The sequence below is a fragment of the Anolis sagrei genome, chromosome 4 (genome assembly GCF_037176765.1).
Source record: "Anolis sagrei isolate rAnoSag1 chromosome 4, rAnoSag1.mat, whole genome shotgun sequence".
Lineage (NCBI taxonomy): Eukaryota > Metazoa > Chordata > Lepidosauria > Squamata > Dactyloidae > Anolis > Anolis sagrei.
Genome location: NC_090024.1, coordinates 204,086,443 through 204,108,785, shown reverse-complemented (window position 1 = coordinate 204,108,785; position 22,343 = coordinate 204,086,443). Strand labels below are relative to the sequence as shown.

The window sequence follows — 22,343 nt, the reverse complement described above, 5'->3', positions numbered from 1 at the left end:
AAAATACCCTGGAGGTGCAACATTTCTGCCAAGTTGCTGTTTCTGCTTCTGTTATTGCTTTTTTTTTTTTTTTTTTTTTTTTTTTTGCTGAAGTAAAAGCATACATTAATGAAAGAATAACTAAAGTAAGCTTAAATCTGGCATTCGGCTTTTCCTTCTCAGGTCACTGAGCTACAGTCAAACAGCCCAGTGTTCAACAAGTAGGAACCTGTCTGTTTGCTTCTCAAGCTAGCTGTGAGCTTGAAGTGCAAGAAGTAGAACCAGAGCGTGGGTGTCTGTACAAAATTGTGTGGAATTTTAGTGCAACAGCTCTTGGGCATCAGTCCTGGAGCCCTTTAACACTATACAATTATACCTCTCTGATTCTATTTTAACTGTCATAGCTATATCCTATGGAATTCTGAGGTTTGCAGTTTGGTGAGATGCTATTTATTCTCTAATATTTATTTAAGATAATTTCACATCACCTCCCAGCCTATGAGGGATCCTGAGGCAATGAACAAATACATGAAATTAAAAATAGTACAAAGATTAAACTTTTTAAAAGTACTTTTAAGTTTTTTTAAAAAAAATGTCTAAAGACAATCCTAAAATACGATGTAAAAAATTAAAACAGAGTAATTCAAAACCTTAAAGGCCATGTGGAACAGTGCTGATTTGGCTGCCCAGTGGAAGCTTGATGAGATCGAACCAGCTTGCCTAACTTTCTTGGGCAGAGGATTCCATAATCAAAGTGCTATAATTGGGAAAACCATGTTATACATCTATAGCAACCTAACTTCACAACATATTGGGAAATATCAAGGCTTCCTCCAAGGATCTGAAAAGTCAGGCAGGTTCATACGGGAAGAGGTGGTCTTTCAGATATCCTGCCCCATATCCATTTAGGGCACTCAAGTTCTCTGGCTGGCAGTTCTAAAGGCCCATCCCTTAACTGCAAATTCAAGGATTCCATCAGATGATGCAGTTAAAATGCAATCATAACACTGCAATTGTGTAGTATAAAATGGTACACAGTAGTTCAATCTGAAATGGGAAGCATAAGTTGAATTAGCATTGCTGAATACACGGGGACTTAATGAGCACTCCGTACCCCCCTCCCCCCAAAAAACTGTACAAAATCAATTGTATCTTGACATGAAGCAAACATTTGGACAAAACTGCAGTACAAACAATTAGTGATTTACTCTTCCACTGGACACTTTTTAAAAAGTGGGGAATATAAATCCAGGTGCTGGCTCCAGAAGGCATTTTCAGACTGGTATTTTATTTATTTATTTATTTATTTATTTATTTACTGCACTTGTAGACCACCGTTCTCAGCCCTAGGGCGACTCACGGCGGTGTACAACATATAAAAACAGGTACAATTTGCAACATAAGCAATATCACAAACAACAATAAACAACATCACTATCAATAATACAATTATTTTAGAGCAGGCACCTCGCTTTCTTAGCATCTTCTGTCTCCTGCAGAATTCTGAGAAATGTAGTTTTGGAAGGCCAACCCTAAACTACATTTCCCAGAATTTTGCAGAAGGCAGAAGATACTAAGAAAAAAGGAGTGATCATTTTAAAATGCAAGTCTACTAAAGCCCTAAGACTATCCAGGTCAGACAAACTGTGAATTTAAAATAAAGTATCAAGACTCGGTGTCCTCTCTTTTATCTAATACATATATACTAGGGCTGGGTGGTTTCGTTTCGTTAATTCGTAATTCGTTAATAATTCGTTAATTTTTTCAATTACAAAACGATAACGAACCATTCTGGAGCAATTTTTTAAAAAAACGAATTTTTAAACACGTTTTGTAAATGCTTCGTATTTCGTTATTGTATTCGTTTCGTTATTGTTCTGAGGTCGTTTCGTTATTATTTCCGCATGTCTGGGGCAAGTTTTTTGTTTAATTAGTGAAAAAAAATTATAATATCACACCAACAGTCAACAACAGAGGGAGAGGGAAGCTTCAGAAGTTTTTGGAGGTTTTTTAGCGTATTTCGTGGTCGCGTCCGCCATTAACGAATCGATTCGTTATTGTTTCGGAAATCGATTCGTTAATGTTTTGTAATTTTTTTCACATTTACGAAATTTCGTAAATATCGAACTTTTTAAAAGGAAAATTTTGTAATTATTTTAAATATCGAAACAAAAAAAAACCCCAAATACAAATCGATTTTAGAAACAAATTTTTCCGTTGTTACCCAGGCCTAATATATACCCATTTCCAATACAGGATGACTTGAAATTTTAATTCAGTTAATTTTGTATAAGAATTTGGCAAAAAACCAACAGCACTGATGTCTTCATATTCTGAATGGAAAGAATTTGAAAGTCATCCTCATTCTCCTCCATGTTAGTGCTGGATATGGATTTCTGCTTCTGAGATACTCCCTACCTTTAACCTACAGCATGATGGGATGGCTATATCTATTGAATCTGGTAAATGCAAACTGGTAAAAAAAATCAGTTCATTTTTAAGAAGGTACCAAAATTAACAAATCATATATTTGTAATTGAATAAACTAGAGCATAAAATTCAAAGCAGGAAGAAAATAAAACTGAGAAATGTCCCAATTTCTGCTATAAGTCACTCTCCTTGTACCTAGACAATGCTACATGATTGCTATGTCCTACAGAATTGTTTGCATGGTGATCATTTTTGTGATATCTACTAAAATAGTTCCATGGTATTTGAAATTTGGTACCCTCCTACCCCACCGGGGGTACCAAAATCTATGGATGTTCAAATTCCATCAAGTTTGCAGTTCCCAGAATTTTTCAGTTAGCCAAGCTGGCTGGAACTTCTGGGAGTTGAAGTCCAGAGCACCTGGAGGACCAACATTTGGAAACCACAGTTCTGAAGTGACAGGTTGAGAATGCAATGATAATGCTAGCATGCCTTAATTGGGTCCCTAAAGCATATCACTCTTTAGTTGTGGAGATGAAACATAACTTTCCACCATAACAATGATAATGAAAACAATGCTAATAATACAGTACTTCAGCACTGAAAGAACCTCATAGTTATTATTTCAGTAATCCAAGCCTGCACAACTCGTCACTTGCTTAGCTAAATGCAGTCTTTATTTTTCCCCCAAAAAACATCAATTAAACATCTCTCAATGCCTAAATGAGTTAAGTAAATAATTATTATCACAGTTCTTTACCAGGCAAAATGATTCATTGAGCAAATCAAGTAGTATAATCATGTATTTTAATTTAAAACTTTTACAGCTTTCTGTGAGGTCACTAAATATCATATTTATTTGAGTCTAATGCACCATCAAATCTAATGTACACCTCTATTTTCAAAACCTTGAAAACAAAAAAATGTATTTTCTGCCAAATATAATGCACAGTGGCAGAAAGTGTGCCTGCTTAGTAATTCAGCCAAAAAAGGTGCCACATTACTGTTGCTGCCTGCTTAGAATTGCTTTGTTAGAAACATCAAAGCTTCCAGCAATGGAAAAGAAACCCTTGGGATGTATATGCTGTAGACTGAATCCACTTTAATTGCCTTGATGCAATGCTATGGCATTCTGACCGTTGTAGTTTGTCAATGTTTTGAGCCTTCCATGCCAAAGAATGTTGTTGTTTCACCAAACTACAAATCCCAGGATTGCATAGCACTGAGCCCTGGCCATTTAATTAGAGATGATATCTCTCAAAGATGCAGTTCCAGAAGCAGCTTCCCCTTTTGCTTTGTCTCAGAACTAAGATTACTGTATGACACGAATCCAATGTGCACCCCAATTTTGGCAAGATCATTTAGCCAAAAATGGTGAGCATTAGATTTGAGTAAATATGGTACTTTTCAGAAGTGGTTTGCTATTAGTTTCCACCCTGTTCAGCTGAAGAGACGGAAGCATCAATGCAAATAACTTAGTTGTGTTCACAGAAACAGAACACAACTTTGGGAGTTTCTAATTTCTACAGCTAGTACAGTTCTGAAAAAGATCTGATTTTTAAAAAATCTGGTAGTTTCATTCTGGAGCAGGAGATGATTCTTTTAATTTTTTTGCACAAACATGTTGATGGGGAGTGTCTCTTAGGCCAGAGGGAGAAGTCAAGGCAATGAGATATAATGGTATACCACCCTGACTGATATGCTGTGCACACCCTTGATCTGGCTTGCGAAATGAATTTCTCCTAGACTGTTACATACAATGGGGAAAAAGAAGCCTACAAAACCTGCCAAAAAAAAAAAAAGAATGAAAGAAAAGAAAGAAAGAAAGAAAGAAAAGAAAAGAAAGAAAGAAAAGAAAAGAAAGAGAAAACTCTCACTGCTTGAAATATTTGTGCCCTTCTCTGTTCCACAATTTCTTTGACACCTTTTTGTTTGTTTCTTTCTAAACATTTAATTGATCTAGTATTTCTTTATTGGGATCTGTACTCTGATCTTCTTCAGTTGATCCAAAGGTGATTTTATCATGGTACACAGACCCGTAGCCAGGATTTTGATTTGGGGGGGGGGGGGTTGATTTGGGGGCGGGGCGGGCTGATTCTGAGTGAAAGAGGGTCTACCCTAGCAAACCTTTTGTATCATTACCCCAATACCCCCATGCATATGGGATATATTGAGCATGGTGATCAGATCATGATATGAATAAACATAACAATTTAAATAATGTACCAGTAAGGCCTTTTCACAGACCACCGTGAGAATTTGGGGGGGGGGGGGTGAAGCCTGGTGGTGCACAGATGACTTCAAAATGGATTCGGACAATAATTCTTCTTACTGTCTACCCCCCTCCCGCCAGGCAGGCATTTTGGCGTAAGATTCATGTACAACTGACCAAGCCTTAATCATTGGCAACATTCAGTTATCTCTTTCTTATCGTGTACTAGAGTTTTCAAACAGTTTTGTTGCAGATAAATCTTCCTGGAAAGTGACTGAAGTCACGACAACTTTCAGGTCTATGTACAACTATCTCATATTCAAGCTGGGCATCACACAGACCTTCAGATATTGTTAGGCTGGAACTCTCAACAGGACTAGCCAATGATGAAGAAGGGTATGAGCTACAGTCCAAGATCATAGAGAGTGACAAGATTTCCACATCTACAGTAGTTACTACTTTTAGTTTTGCCTTGAACTTCTGTAGGTTTTCCAGATTTCAGGTCCTCGACCTTCTATTCCCCTGGGCGTATTTAACAAATTTCCTGATCCATTCCTTGAACTCTCCATTTGCTTTACTGCCAAACCCTATATTCAGGATTTCTCTCTCTCTCTCTTTCTTGTACTAACTTGTTGCCCTTTGCACCCAGACAGAATGATGATGAACCCTTGTGAACCAAGCCCATGTAAACCTGCACATTTATATTTTGATAAAGTTTTGTTTTTCCATCACTGAGTCTGTTCTGACTTGTACGATCATTAGCTTTTTTAGTTTTAGTTTTTAAAAGGAATTTTGTCTGCATTTTAAAAAAAATCTGCCAATTTTTCAACTGTACAGATTTTTCTGCATGCATTTCCAGATGTGCACATTTGTTTCACAAATTTGTAGAAATCTTTTTTAATGTTAAAATGAAAGTCACACAAGTTTCTCACACATATCTATCATGAATCCACATAGAGCCATTGATGCTTTCAAACAATTTGCCCTGAGCTCCCCCCCCCCCCCCACCTTTCCCAGAAAACTGCAGAAAAGGAGCCAGGACTCCTCTGAAGAACCTAAAGCCCATGAAGCTTCCCATGGGAGGGGAAAGTGCAGTCTTTGAAATGCCCTGATCCAAAGTTGATATTGTTCTGAAGTTTCCTACTCAAGAAACAGGTGTCATAGATAGATAAGCAAGTCAATGTTAGATAATTAGTGGTCACTCAATGTCAATAACTACTTAAGCAGATGCTGCCTTCTTCCAATTGCAAAATATCAGGAAATGCTTATGAATTTTCAAACATGTGAGAGAGCCAGCAAGATGTATTGGTTTGAGCTTTGGATTATGACTCTGGAAACCAGGATGGAAATCCCTATTTGGCAATGTAGCCACTGGGTGAAATGAGCAAGTTAGACACTCTCCAGAGGGAAGCAAAGGAAAATTGCTTCTGAACAAATCATGCCAAGAAAATCTAATGACAGATTTGTTTTGGAATCACCATAAGTTGGAAATGACTTAAAAGAGCACAAGCACAACCATGAAAAAAAAAAGGATAAATTCTTGCAGCTTGATACATACAATGGATGGGACACAAATGCAAGGTATAAAATGCAGTAACATCATGACTGAAAGTTTTTCTTATCCCTTGCTGTTATATTTTTATAGACATTTAGACACCCCCCCCCAAAAAAAACCCCACCTCTTCGAAGTAATTATTTGTAAACATAGTGATTACATTTGTCTTGCAACTTTGGGGAGGAGCAGTTTCTTTGTAGTCCTCCTCCTTTTCCAAATCAGAGACCCTTTACATTCTTCTTAGATAAAGTTTTTTTAATTAAAAAGTAATAAGTAATTTACAAGTCACATAAAAGGATATTATAATGGTAATAATAAATGGCTTGAGCTTTGACTTAAGTTACATGACAAAAGATTAGTTAAAAAATGAGTTTTCTAAGCATGTACCAGGCATTCCCAACATATAGCTAACTCTTCTTCCTTGTTACCATCTTCTAAATTCCTCTGCCTCTATCTTTATGACTATTTGTTTCTTGGAGTCAACTGAATTAAAGAGATGACTATATGGACTTTATCCTACAGAACAGGTCAAGTGTTTGGGAGTGTGTGTGGGGGGGGTTACCATCATATGTTAAATTGGCCATTTTTACAAGTCTCTAGGCAGGCAATTGAGGAATAAGTTACTTGCCAATTCACTCAGGAATTGTGATAAAAACTCACACTTTAAAACAACAAGATACCTCTGCCCCACATTTGATGCTTGTATCGTGTGAAGGGCACCATCAGTGGCAGTTTCATAAGTGTGTAGAAACACTTATTTAATTGTGAGTGATGAAGTCAAAAATATCTGTGGTTTCCATTTTAAATTTTCTTTCTACCTTTTAATGAATCTTAACCAAAAGATAGTATTTTGGGCATCACTTACATCCAGCCATACTTGAATAGATTGGGGGACATGGTCAACCCCCCTCCGACCCCTGGTGTTTTGGACTTCAGCTCCCACAATTCCTAACAGCCAGTGAGCTGGCTGGAATTTCTGGGAGTTGAAGTCCAAAACACCCAGGGGGCTGAAGTTTGCCCATGCCTGTATTATAGCCTTAATCCCAGACAGAGGCTAGGAGCAAGGCCTAGGATAAAGCTCATTCCAAAAGTCAGATAATCTCCAGGATACTCCAAGGCAGCCACTTCAACCATGAATGTTCAAATAGCAATTACTAGGCATGAACAGAATATTCAGTCTTTCTCAACATCAGTTGGGTAAAATGATGGGACAAGCTGGGACTTCCTGTTGAAAAAAATGACAGTCTCTCCAAGGTATTTTGGCCCTACCTGAGAGTGAAAAAACCAGTACATTTTAAAATTATTTTATAAAATAAAAGCATATAAGATATAAGCTGGTGGCAATACTCTTTAGCATGGTTGCAACTAAAGACCACTATTTTATCTTCCATAAGTCTCTACAGTGAAGGACAGAAGTACTAGCCTCATTCTGATTGGCTCTCCAGTAATATTTCATTATTACATTTTCAAAACATCCAACCAAAAATGATGTATTCACCATATGAAATCCTGGATGGAAGAAAAGCAGTGACCCCAGCTGCAATTGTGATGGGGGTAGTTTTGGACATTGCTCAAAGGGCTACATAATAGACTTTTCTCTTTCAAATAGAACCCATATATCAGTAACAGGGTTCCATCCATAGATTGCTATATTTCTATTTAATTTAATTTTGCCATGGTAATCTTATTCCTTTCCAAAATACCACAGTCACTTAGTATATACATGCATGGATTTTGCTTACTTACACATGCAAGCATAATGTATTTAGGGGAAAGGTATTAAAAATGTTCCTAGATCATTTTCTGCAGAGCAAGAGCAAACACTTGTATTATACTGTCATAGGACAGGTCATGAGAAAACCATGCCAAACTGGATTTAGCCAACACCCAACTTATTTTCTTATTGCTTTTGTTCCCACCTCCTTCTTACTTGCACAGCATGTTTGCTCTCTTGTTTTTGTCTGAATCTGTCTCGCCTCTACTTCAAGTTGATACAGTACATTGGTAGGCATGTAATTTGCACCAAGTATCATTCTACCCAAATTGTAAATCCCCTCACAAAGGATTTAACATGCTCCAGCAGAAGACAGTTTTATGACTAATTAATGAAAAATGTCTAATGAAAAAAAAATTAAAACATCTCATCAGACACAACTTTCATTATGATGTAAGTTTTCTTTTCTGTGCCACTTAGACAATATTGGCATTTCTTATATTTGTGTCTGTACACCTTCAGAGAAAGGAAGATCTAAGAAAGACTTACGGAACAGATTGCAACACCCCCTAATATATCTATCTATCTATCTATCTATCTATCTATCTATCTATCTATCTATCTATCTATCTAAAAAGCAGAAGAATTGAGATGGGTCAAAGACCAAATTTATTTAGTTTTCACACAAGCAATGATTCCCAAATCATTCTAAATTAATATGGATACTGTTAAGATACCTACAGAGAAGGACTGTACCCAAGACACCACCTATGCATGGATATCATATGCCATATGCATGTGCACACACACACAATTTTGAAAAATTAGAGAATCAGAATTCTTTAGAATTAGGAATCTTTCATTTCCCTTTTTGTGGTTGCTAGATGTGCCTTTAAAGTGCAATACTGCAGCACTGTACATCAGAAACCTAACTCATTAACTTGTCCAGGCAGCCTGCAAATCATACCAGTCAATAACACTGGATCCCACTGTCCCTGAGAGATCTCCGTCTCCCTGTTGCCAGAAAACCGCCACACCTTTATGGCCAGAAGGAATTGGGCAACTATACAGACTAAACTATTGACTGACATATCAAATTTATAGTAGGATTCCCACAGAGAAAACTGGAATACAGTAGTCCCTCCACTTTTGCAAATAATTGAAGCAATGAATGTTTAACTCACAAATGTGGAGGGATGGCTATATTTGCTTTATTTTATTTTATAAAAGTAGAGCCATCCCACTGTTTCTTCCCATTCCCAACACCATGCCTTGGATCATAGAGTAAACCTTACCGCGTGGCCCCAATTATTTCCTGTGTGGGCTTTGGCATAGTAGCTTCCACGGGCTGTTCCATAACTGCTGTATCCATCAGCTACACCATCATACAAGGAACCTGTAAACAGAGCAAAAAAATTTCATGGAGAAAAATGATATATATGAATTTTGATTCAAGGAAAACACTGTTCTTTCAGGGAAATAAATCTCCCACCCCCTCTGAAGAGTTTAGTAAATTTTAAAAAATGGAATTGGTGGATATCAAGAAAACAGCTGCTTTTTCAAGTGATATCTGTATTAGATACAAAGCCTATCTGGGAAGCTATTGACAAGTCAAAGCTACCTCATATTTGGAACCAACTTAAAGACATTCAGTCCAGTGTGGTCCCACTATCCACAGATTCAATATCCAAAGTTTCACGACTGACCTCTTTACATTGGGGTTTAAATAGACCCTTTTGCCTCTTTTGGACAGGGCTTGCTGAGTGCCATTAGATGATGCTGGCTTGGCCCTGCCCCCATTCCTCTCAAAGTGGAGGGGAAGCCTCTGCCTACATGGAGAGGAAAGTGTGTTTTGGGTAGCTCCAATGGAGGTACCTGCATTTTGTTGCCCTCTGCTCCATCTGATGGAGGAAAGGGCAACATGTGTTGTTGCCCTTTCACCCATATGATGGGAACAGAGTACCAATGCACCTTGTTCCATTCCTACCATGTGATGGTGGAAGGAGGGAAGGCACGCAAGGCTTCACGAGGCACCCCATGTGGCTGCCATTTTGCCAGCAACTGTCAGTGAAATGGCATGGATCCAGGAGCTGTGTGAAGAGGTCCTTATTATCCACTCTCTTAAAAACATTAGCCCTCACCGCAAATTGTTTGTGAACCTCTCTATTTCCTTCTGTGTGATTCTATGGTATGCTGCCAACCCAAGTATAGTCACAACATTATTCATAGTTTCAGGTAACCATGGGAAGTCTTGCAATATATAATTTGGGATGTACAGCATGATCCCCATATTTGAGGGGAAAGTCCTGCTAATAAATAACCTGAAAATATCCCACTAAATAGCTACTGAATATCAAAGAGCAAAGCATGAGATGCAAAAATCTCAGTTTTTCTTTCTTGCACATTTAGTTTTTTAAAACCTCAAGTTCTTCCCATGCCAAGTATGAAATAATTAGTGAATTGTGTAATAATTAGTGAATTCTAAAAAGATTAAAACCCTAGCAGAAAAAAAAACAATTAATTGTTGAACGTGTAATTAGGAAGGCAACAGAATAACTACATATAGAAATCTGAAATGAAAAAAAGTTATGATTTCAAAAACTTCCACTGATACTGAATGCATCAACAGAATTATATGTACAAAATCTGAAAGTGAGTAATAAACATCAAACACAAATATAACTATTGCAATTTGGAGGCAGCTAGATGCCCCATCTAGCTGTTTTATGATTGTCCTACATAGATAATTGTGTTATTTTCTCCAAAGAGGATGGTCTATAAAAATAGGCATTGTAAACAGGTTTTATAGGGGGGAAGCTTTTGCATAAACCAAGATTTCAATCAACTGAATTGTCAGCAACATGTGACAAATTTGATAAAATGTCTATGCATAACCGTAGCTGCAGGTGGGGGGGGGGGCAAGGTGGAATCCTGTAATTCCCTAAATACTAAGGTGACAATTATGCAATCAATTTTTGTTTCAAATATATGTAAAATAAGTTGACTATTATGTAACTGTTCACAAAATCCAAATGATTTCTCATGTCATGTTAATGTCCCCATCTCTAGTTTAGAATTTTGTTTGTGATCCTGACATGCAAAAAATGCATCATAGGAAGCAAAAGGTTTATTATAGCCACAGACTTATCAGAAATCAAATAGAAATATCTTGAATATGAGTCTGAGTAAGAATGCTACACCCACATACCTGGGAACTATCTCACTGAATATAATAGATTTATTGCTGTGTAACATGCACAAGGGCCCAGTTTTAATCTCTGTTCATTACTGTTAGTAGCCATTTCAGGGAGACAAGAGACAGAAATTCAACTCCTTCCTTGACTCAGTCTTCTCCCAAAAGGAAAATAGTGCTAACTATGAAAATGGAGCAGATGATGGACTAGAGAAAATACTGAAGAGGTAAAGAGGTAACACAGAAATACCTGGCTATTATAAATGAATCAAAATCTCCATGACCAGATGAAATACATCCAAGGGTATTAAAAGAAGTAATATCAGAACATCTGATAATAATTCTGAGAATTCTGAAGAATAGGAAATACCCCCAACAGATTAGAAGAGATTAAATGTTGTCTCTGCCTAGTAAGTCTGACCACGATACAAGAAAAGATTATAGAGCAGATGATTAACAAGTCATGCGAGACTAATCTTATCTCCCTTTAAAACAGAGTTACAAACTTTGTGGATGAAGAGAAAGTTATTAAAGTAGCATATCTTGATTTCAATAAGGCCTTCAACAAGGTCTCCATGATTGCCTTATAAACAAACTAGTAAAATGGGGCTAGTCCAGGCATGGGCAAACTTTGGCCCTCCAAGTGTTTTGGACTTCAGCTCCCACAATTCTTAACAGTTGGCAGGCCCATAGCCAGGATTTCATTTCGGGGGGGGGGGGGGGCTGAATTTTTTTCGGGGGGGGGGGGGGTTGGGGGCTGAGTTTCGGGGGGGGGGGCTGAGTCTGAGTAAAAGAGGGTCTAGCCTAGCAAACCTTTTGTATCATTACCCAAATACCCCCATGCATATGGAATATATTGAGTATGATGATCAGATCATGATATGAATAAACATAACAGTTTAAATAATGCACCAGTAAGGCCTTTTCACGAACCACCATGAGAATTTCGGGGGGGGGGGGGGGCTGAAGCCCCTCAAGCCCCCCCTCCCCCGCTACATGCCTGACAGTTGGTAAGCTGGCTGGAATTTCTGGGAGCCAAAGGCAAAAACTCCCAGAGCGCCGAAGTTTGCCCATGCCTGGGCTAGACAATGCTACTATGAGGCAGATTTGTAAATGGACATAAACAAAGGTTTGACTTTTTGGGGTCCTGCCTCCTGAAGAGGTAAAACCTTTTCTTGTGGACTCTAATTGGCTGAGTTTTACCTAGAGAGCAACAAAAGGTTTTTCCTGATGTAGCAGCGGAAGAGACTACTTTTCTTACAAAAGGGACATGTGGGTAAAAAAACAGAGATATTCTGGATTCCAAGATAAATTATTGTTGCTACTAGTACTGATGTTTAAAATTTACTATCCTTTGTCTCAGTTGCCACATGGCCAAGAAGGATTGTCCTTTGCCTGCATTGAGATCCCTCCAGGTTACCTAAACAACAACAGAAACAACACCTGATATAGAATGTAGGCATCTGATTCCAACCGCACGACTTTTCTTTCTCTTCCTCTATTCAACATATTTTGCCTGAAGAAGAAGCCACTAGAGTTTTGAAAGTTTGCATGAAGTGTTTTATGCATGTTGGTTGGCTAATAAAGTTATCACCGTTTGCGGATTTTATTTTGCTATAGGTCAGTTGTACAGTGACAGTAAGTAAATTATAAATAAAATACATTCAACAATTAACTGCTATTTGTGCAGTTAAGTAAATTATAAATAGGATGCATTCAGCAATTATTCATATCTATATTGAATATGTTATTGATACAAAAATGTGTGACATTTTAATGAGTGTATGATGGGCCATTAAGTAGGCCCATATCTTAAAGGCTTCATCCCAGACATAACATGTCAGCTTTTAAAGATTTATGGGACATTCAGTAAAACGGTACTTTGTGAGGGATCTTCAGTATAGCAGTCCTGAGTCTTTCCCATACATCAGCTATGGTCTTCAGTTACAAATCTTCCAAAGAGGCAGAGCAGGCTAAATGGCAGATGTTGTGGTTGTTTTTGTTGTTGCTATGCTCCATTATTGTAATTGTTTTTGGAGTTGTGTGTATACATTCATAGCACTGGAATCATTATCATCAAATACAACCTCTAATTGCCTTTTGCATTATGAGTTTGTTCTGTGCTTGAAGTCATTGCAGTCGCTAAGAGCAGTATGCCCTCACAGGGGAAGGAGAAGCTGAATTTCATTACAAGCTTAGCAAGTTTCCTCAGCCCCAAGCACTTTTGTACTTGTTTGTGGAACCTGTGTTGTTTAGCTATATGGGAACCCTGTTGAAATTAGAAATACTACAAGGGAAAGGAAATCTTCATTTTAATAAAGGGAAGATAATGTGGGCTAGTGGTACATACAGTGTTGTCTTCCTAGGCTGTGGTTTTAGGACACATTGTTTACCCCTTTGCTGTAATTAAGGTCTGGCCTTGGCTATTGCCTGGAACTAAGATCTCTGGGAGTTCTACATCTGGGCTAACTTAAGAAGGTGAACAAAAGAAATAATGGGAGTGTCATTACATGAATAAATTCAGATAATGTAAAAGGGAAATTGACACCTTCAAATACACGGTGGACACATATCATTGTGGTTTCTAATGCATATAGCAGCCCCAAGTACATATCATCAAATGCTTAAGATACAAACTTCCTACACATTGTACATATTTCCATGACAAACACTGATACAACTGTAGCATACAAAAATACTACTTTACCCATGAAGTCAGGAAGCTAACTGATTTTCCTTAACCCAATTGCTCTTTCTTCACCTGTCTGACCTTGTCAGCAAGAGTTAAAATGGATTGTTGTGTTTTCCTGGCCATGTTTCAGAAGCATCGTCCTGATGTTTCGACTGCATCTATGGCAGGCATCCTCAGAGGTTGTGAGGAGCTCTGAGGATGCCTGCCATAGATGCAGGCGAAATGTCAGGAGAGAATGCTTTTGGAATATAGCCATACAGCCTGGAAAACTCACAACAACCCAATGATTCTGGCCATGAAAGTGTTTGGCAATACAAGTGTTAAAATGCTGCTTTGAGCACTCTCTGATAAACTGTTAAGAAACCCACCAAGCATTATTTTCATACGGAATGAATGTACATGGAACACTGTCAGCTATAGTTTGACACATTGTGGCTCTGTTTTTTTCTGAACATAATCCCCCAATGCAAGAATTTATTTAATGGCAATACAATTCTTTATTGCTTCTGTGGGAAACTGGTAGGACCCAACAACCAGTGTACAAAACTGCATCATTCCCTCTCATGGTTCTGTTGTGACCCAGCTGTTACATAACCAGGCTGGAGTTACAAGCTACCATGTACGCATGTCTTTGTCTACTGGCAATAGTTTTACAAGGGAACATTCTTCTCTTCTGGTGATGTTATAATTACGAAATGGTCCTCCTGTTCATTTCATCAGGTCTTCACATGTAATCAAACAGATCTCACACATACCTGAAGCTTTGAGTTGTCATAAGAAAAGGCATTTTATTATCATGATCTACTTGCAATCCTGTGACCCTAGGATGCAACAAAGAAACCTTTTCTATTCAGGTACATGCAACGTGAACTACATTTATAATCATACTTCTTGAAGACAATGTGCAGCCATGTCAAAAACATTCAGTTTGGATGTAACTATTGGTCTACTCCATTCACCCATATCTTTTAACTGCTAAAGGACACCAGGTCTGGAATATACACAAAAAGTTCCTATGACCAACACATAGAGATAAACAGGCAGTATTACCACTTCCATTGAAATTAATAGAGAAGCCTACGGCTGCTGATCGAGCAGATGTTCAAACTCTGCCAGAGTTGAAGAACACAAAATCTGAAGAAATTTCAAAGACATTTCTGTTAATAGTTCACCATTACAGAACACACATGTGCAACCAAACATGTACTATGAATGCTGCTATATGTCAAATGTACATTAATATCCAGGGAATTGCAGCTAAAAAAGAAATGTGTGGATTTGGGTGTTGATATTTTGCAGTGTGCTTGTAGTATACACACGTATATAGCATATGTTAATGTTCCTGTAACTACTACTACTAGGACAGGCTAGAGATTTATCAAACTACCTTAAATTGATAAATTGTCTCTTCCCTACTAAGCACAGTCCCTACAATTCACATATAACACTAAGCAAACACTATTTTTCAGAATATAAAGTGTTCTTTGATATCACATCTAATAGCAGTGGCTTGATGCCACATCAATCTCTTAGGGATTTAATGTTTACAGCTAAGATGGTAGTCAGTATCAATATATCATTACTATACTATTGAGATTTGGCTATATATGTGGAAGATTTCCAGCAGTGCCAGTTAAAGGCACACAGGGATACTTTCTGTCTAGATGTCGATCTGTGACCTCCTCCTCCTCAGTCACTTTTGGATGAAATCCCTGGCTCTGTGTTGCTCACCCCAGCTGGCCTTTTTCTTGGGTCCATCCCCCCCCCTCAATCCAGGCCACTAGGGGGTAGCACCCAGGTTAACCCCAATGGCAGACTTGCCCATAACTTCCCAAGTCACAGGACTTAAATAAGCTGTTCAAGAGCATCACCACCAAAAGGGTCCTAAGTTCTTTCCCCAAAACCTACCATTACTTAGGAACAAATGCCCATTTAGTCCCTTACACCCATCAGGCTGGATAACATGGCCCTAATTCCCCCTCACAGTTTGCTCAGTAAAAACCTCTTCCCTTCTAATGACAGGCGACTGCTATCCATCCTATACAGCAATGCTTCTCAACCTGTCGCCCCTCAGGTGTTTTGGCCTACAACTCCCAGAAATCCCAGACAGTTTACCAGTTGTTAGGATTTCTGGGAGTTGAAAACCAAAACATCTGGAGACCCACAGGTTGAAAACCACTGCTACAGAGCTTAGGTCATTGGAAAGCAATGTTCGGATGAGGAATAATCTTATACCAGACTACAAACTACTCAGAATTTAAAAACAAGATAAATTTTAGATTTTGCTTCATATCATGTACTTACAACAATAAATTATTCTATTCAATATCCCTGTATTGCCAGGCAGTTGGAAATGTGTGTGTCTGTTTTTAAAAGCATGAAATGCTTAACTAATGAATAGCTTTGCTTTCTTGCATCCTCAAGCAATTCCTGCTTTCAGAATGGCAAACATTATTGTATGTTTATGGATTTTCCTCAATTTCAGATTTTTTTATATTGGATATCTAGATAAAATATACTGAAAAGTTTCCTATCACCCAGTTCTAAAATTTACTAAGAGATCTTTGTGCTTGAGAAAGCTTTCTGGAAATGTAACAATGAGGGAAGAACATTAGAAATAAGAAAGAACATTTATCATCTTCAATGTTTTCCTTTATAAAACAATATCATACTATTAAATTACTATTCCCTTTCTCATAACAGGTTCAACAACTGTGGTAGATGCAGACACGTATATCATTCTGCTTGTTTCATATATTCACATTATATCAGTAACTTTCTGTCCAAAAATTGCTTTTTATCTGCTATTACTTATCAGTGTTCCATCAGAACTTGAAAAGGATAACAATCTGACTTTAGCAAGTCAGTTTAGTTGCACAACTGTTTTATAATGTCTGCATACATTTGGAAAAAATACTATTCTATTATAAATCACATGTTTTATTGTGTAAACTAATCTGAAACAAATTCACTGAGTTTGTGTATATGAGCTTAAAAGATAATTGTATTTTGGTATAAGTATTTATCTACTGACCCTTATATTATATTTTGCAAATTTTGCTCCTCTGTTGTGAAAAAAAATCCTCCATCAGGCTGAATTGTGACTACAGTTGGATTAACATGAGGTAGAAAGTTGGGGGTTAAATTTGAAATAATTACAGGCTTAAGAACAGAAATGAAATATTAGACATTTGGTTCAGTGTGTATTTTGAGTAAATACTTTAATTAATACTTTTCAGAACTCAAGGATTCACCATTCTTGGGGATAGATCCTCCAAATGTCATAGTGCAGTTTTCCACATAGAAATGTGTATACAATAGGAGCCTGGAGGGAAGACTAGCATAAAATTTAAATGTACAGTTTACATATGGTTTCAAAAATAGCAAAAATAGATCTGGACTTACTTATAAAACCCATGCAACACTGTTACAGATTGAAAAAACACTGATTCATCCATCAAAATAAATTTGTAAGTATTGCTGAACTATATCTTAAATACCACAGTGATACATTTGTTATCACATCTACTTTCTGTAGTGAGGTCAGCCTTATTAATCACACCAAGCTTTTATTAATCAAACCCTTAATAAGTAAAAATAGACCTATTTTATAGAACTAAAAAAAAAAATCATAGGGCTGGCCTATAGCAGTTTTGTTATAGTGATGTCATAGAAGGTCCCACACATTTGTTTCTATCACATCAAGTTCTAGCTTCCTTTTCTCCAGCATGATTTGAAAAGCAGGCTTGGAAAGTAATTTTTGGACCAGAATTTCCCATTGCAATTAGGTCAGCGATGAGTGATTGTTTTTGCATATTATTTTCCTCACTATCCTTGTTCCTGGACTCCTTTCTATAGACAAACAATGGGGGAAACAGACGGACAAGACTGTTTTATTGTTTTAATGATTGTTTTATTGCTTGTGGGTATACTGTTTTTAACTTGATTTATGTCTAATTGTATTGTATAATTGTAATTGTTTGTACTGGCATTGAATTTTGCCATTACCTATGTGTAAACCGCTTTGAGTCCCCCTCAGGGTGAAAAAAGTGGTATACAAATACTGTAAATAAATAAATAAATAGCTTTTTTTTTTTGCAACTTTATATTTGTATAATAATTGTGAGGCAGGAATGATAATGAGACACTCTATTTCTATTCCAATAAGTTTTCTGCGAAGTCAGCTTTGTTTTCCTCTTATAAGTGGGTAACAAAAACAAATATGCCATGCTTTTGATCCTTGCTCTATTTCTCTTATGGAATATAATCTCTAATAAGTAGGGAGAAAATCTCTATCTCCCTATTAACATTGAGCTTCTTCCTTATAAAATCAACTTTTCCAAATCTCTTGTAATTTACATTTTGAAAATGAAAACCAACATAATCCTAAGAATTCTCTATTATTACTGCAATGAAATCCAGACCACAAAGCCATGGCTTTCACAGCTGTAAATCACAACAGCACAACTTTTTTTGGATACACTTAGTGCACATTTGTAAGAACAGGTCCACTCCCCTGCGAATGAACATAGTTACACACCACAGCCCAGAGCAGAAGGATGGAGACATTTAATCGTCTCCATTCCTACCCATCAGATTTCTGGAACTGTGTGATGAAGGTGAAATGTCTTACATTTTTCAAAAATCTCTGCCAAGGTTGCTGTTTTCTCTTGTCTAATTACACAGGAAAACAGCACAGCACAGAAACTGAGGGCTGTGAAGGGAAATGGGTGCATCTTCCAACTTTAAAGTGGAATAGAAGAGGGCTGCATATGGCTCAGGTCTGCATTCTAATCTAACTAAACTACAGAATGTAAAGAGATTGTATAGCAACTTAGAGGCTAAGAGAATGAAAGTAGTAAGATAAGCATCATACACTTGTCCATTTTCACATCGCACTAGAGAAAAAACTCCACTTAAAATCCGGTTTCTGTCTCCTGCAGAATTCTGGGGTTTGTAGTTTAGTGAGGCTATCAAAGCTCCTCTCTAAACTATAAAACCCAGAATTCTGCAGGAGGCGGAAACCGGATTTTAAGTGGATTTTTCTCTCTCGTGTGATGATGCTCAGTGATGCAGTATATGAAGAGCTATGCTATCGATTTGGTTCTCTCGGTTTCTAAAATGCTACAAGAGCCCTTTGCATAGTAACATTCCAAACTAACATGGTTGTGTCTTTGAATTCTAAAAAAATCTAAATTTGCTCTTGAGAAAAAATATTCGCTTTCGTAAAAGTCAGATCCTGTAAATTCTAGCAGTGGCCTAACAATGCTGGAGGAGACTATGGAGACAACATATAGACTTGTCCCCATGTAATTGTTGCGAGAGGAACAAAGGAAAAAGGCAGCCATCATAAGCAGTAGAAGGAGAAGGCTTCCAGCTTTGCACCATCAGAAACTTTGACTTCCAGGAGACCCACAGAGCCAAGACAGAATGGGACAGAGAGGAGACTGTCCATATCAGCCTTTTCATACTCCACTGATTCCAGGAATACCACCAGAGACCAGGGACACTAGAAACAAGTGGCACAGAATTGGCAGCCTTCTCCCACCATCCCCATGTCATTCTCTGCTATGCAAGCATGAAAAAAGTGACAGAGTGAATAGAATGGTGGTTGTATGCACAAACATAGTGCCACAGCAAGAACTCACTCTTAACCTGCAGCAAAACCCTTCCCTTGACTTACTGTAGCTACTGAAGATTTGGTTTCTATAGCACAGAATCTAGCAAACATAATGGCGAATGAAAAAAAAAAAAAACACCCAGCAAATACTCTTACTCAATAAGTCTAGCTTGCTTTATGGTTTCAGAATAACAAAGATCTAATCATACCAAGTTTTTTGTAGTTTTGTTAAGTGGCCATGAATGAAAATATTTCCCCATTTGCAATCTGGTTCACTCAACTGCAAACTTTTCTTTCACAAAAAAAACTATGCCATTTCTGGAATGAAAGCCTTGTTTCTATAGAATACGTGCAAAATAACACTAAAAATAATGGGTGTTTCTCAACATAGGGCTCTGAGTGTTAACTATCAAAAAGCACTGTGAAGCTATGCCATCTTTTCCTTCAATTTAAGAAAACAAAGTGACTGGAAAATATGGGAAAGTGAGCAATGTAAAATACAGTTATCCCCTCCTGCAGCCAAATTCCAAGATTGCAGCAAGCCATTGGTAGGATAAAAACACTTGGTGAGCACTCAAAACACTGTCACCAATTAAAATTGAAAAAAAATAAATCCTAACACTTTTCAAACTGTTTTTAAATTCTCAGAGTGCTGACATACCAAATACCCGCAAACAACAAACTGTTCGACATTCAGAGTCCACATTGCAAACAACCAAAAAACTTCCTTTGAGAAGAAAGAAAGCATTGTTCCCTAAAGATCACAAGGAACTTTGTATACAGCTATATAGTGTGCTGCTTCTCATTAGTGTTCTTAATTCATATGGCTACATCTTCAGAATTGACTACAACATATGCCATCTGCTGTGAGTAGATCAGAACGTAAATTCCTCACAACCTGAGTCACAAGAATCTAAATGATGTTCATAAATGTTTTTTTAACCTGGCTGATTCACTGCAAAAACAAACAAAGATGCTTGGATGAATGATATCTCACATGTCTGAGGTGCTCTAAAATTAGATTTTAAAGATCTCATTCTGTATTTAATGTATTGGTGAGGCAGACACCAGGATTTCAGGTTTGTTCAATAACTCTAATAATACTAATTACAGACCGAGAACAGGCACCAAACTTCAGACTATGATTAACTGCATCTGCTGGATAATGTCGTTTCTGTCTGTAAGATCCTTTGCAGATCAAGTAACACCAAATGTTTACACAAGGACTGTATAAAAGGAAATTCTTGCCTGGAAAGTCACAGTGCATTTAAGCTAGTGGAACAAAAAGATAATAATAACATTTGGCAAATGCATTTTTATTCAGGCAAGCCATCTTTTGGCCTGTTCCTGGAAGCACTCATAGGCCAGTGCTGTTTTCAGTGGAGCGGGAGAGTGAAGCATGATTGTGTATTTAATTTGATAATCTGATAAAAATCTGATAATTGAAAATAGGGCTTTTAATATTATAATTTACTATATTTTTAGTTCTATTTATTTTTAATTTGTTTTGTCCAAGGGAAACTTCCAAAGTACCGGAAGAAAGGATAATACATAAGTATATATAAAAACATTCCGTTGACAGCCGTAAGTTTCAAAATATATCCATGAAGCTATATTACTTTCCTTAAGGAATGCATACCTGCCCCAACTGCAGATTCGCAGATTTAAACAGAAAATCAGGTAATCCCAACATCTATACTTTAAGATATTTTTATCAATTCCACATCTTTTGTGCAATTTATTTGAATTTTAATAAAAACACTTCACTCTCTTATAATTCAGTGGGAATAAAAATACTCAATTTTGGGTGCTTGTGTCAATTATTTGCTCCGGGATATTTCATTTGGACAGAATCATCACAGTATTCTGAAGCTGAAAAAGGATGGAAGATTTTTATTTCCAGCCCTTAGTTTCACAGCAGAAGCATATGCACTTAGCCCAACCATAGCCACCATTCAACTCAACCCACAACTTTCAAACTGTAGTCCTTCAATGTTGTTAAATTTGACCAGATTGGTTACTGTTAGTTTTGAAAGTTTTTCATCTGGAGAATTACTAAAAAGTTAAAATATCTAAAGTTTGGGATCTGAACATCCCTAGACAGACATTCATCCTGCAAGGACTTGAAAGACCTTGCTTACATCCTCACAGCAAAATCCCACAGACAGAATAAAGTACAACCCCTGAAGTTGTTTCTTACAGATAAAGACAAATCCCACATAACATCAAGCTCACACGAAGGGAATATCCGTCCTCTCTATTCAGAGCAGTGGTAGGAATTTACCTCGGTTGGAGTGACCTGCTGCATTGGATGCTGATGAAAGCGATGTCTTTTGCTTCTGCCGCTTCACTGTCATCATCACCTGCTCCTGGACCCTTTGTTTTCCTGTGCCCCTTGTCTTCAGCTTGTGATCCGAAGGCAAAGCGAGGGTAGAATTGGCCTGATCCTGGAAGCACTCATAGGCCAGTGCTGTTTTCAGTGGAGCGGGAGAGTGAAGCATGATGGCAAATGGGGTTGAGGTGAGGTGGGATGTCACCTGGTTCTTCTTTGGGACTTAAAAGGCAATGCAAAACAAAACCACCAGCAGCTAAAATTCTTGACCTGATGTAGAACCTCAGGGAGCCCTCCTTGCCATACGTCCCACTGCCGACAGCTGCTCTTTCCTCACACTCTGATCTCCTGTGTGTGAGTGATGAGGCACGCCCTCTGCCAGACTGGATATACAGCCTTCGGTCTATGTCTGTACACACCCACGATTTACTCTGGTTGCAGATCCCAAGGCAGTACGACATGCTCACTCAGGTGCTGTAGGGCTAATGGTTGTGTTACTGCTACTCCTGATGTGACTCTGCTTTGAACAGCCATTATACATGACAGGTGACGGGGTTTAGCAAAGAATTAACAGTTTGAGAGGAATCGGGTGCTATATTCTTTCACCTTTGGCTTC

General features: G+C 37.7%; 1 protein-coding gene across 1 annotated transcript in view; it reads right to left on the bottom strand.

The window, feature by feature from the left end:
• The window catches only part of PKP1 (plakophilin 1), a 49,934-nt gene extending 27,836 nt beyond the window's left edge, over nucleotides 1-22,098 (bottom strand). Inside the window, exons 1-2 of the mRNA XM_060772547.2 lie at nucleotides 21,680-22,098; nucleotides 9,186-9,286 (exon numbers count right to left, since the gene is read on the bottom strand). Coding sequence (XP_060628530.1) covers nucleotides 9,186-9,286; nucleotides 21,680-21,896 — 318 coding nt within the window. The 5' untranslated portion in view covers nucleotides 21,897-22,098. The remainder of the gene's footprint in view (nucleotides 1-9,185; nucleotides 9,287-21,679) is intronic.
• Nucleotides 22,099-22,343: the final 245 nt, after the last annotated feature.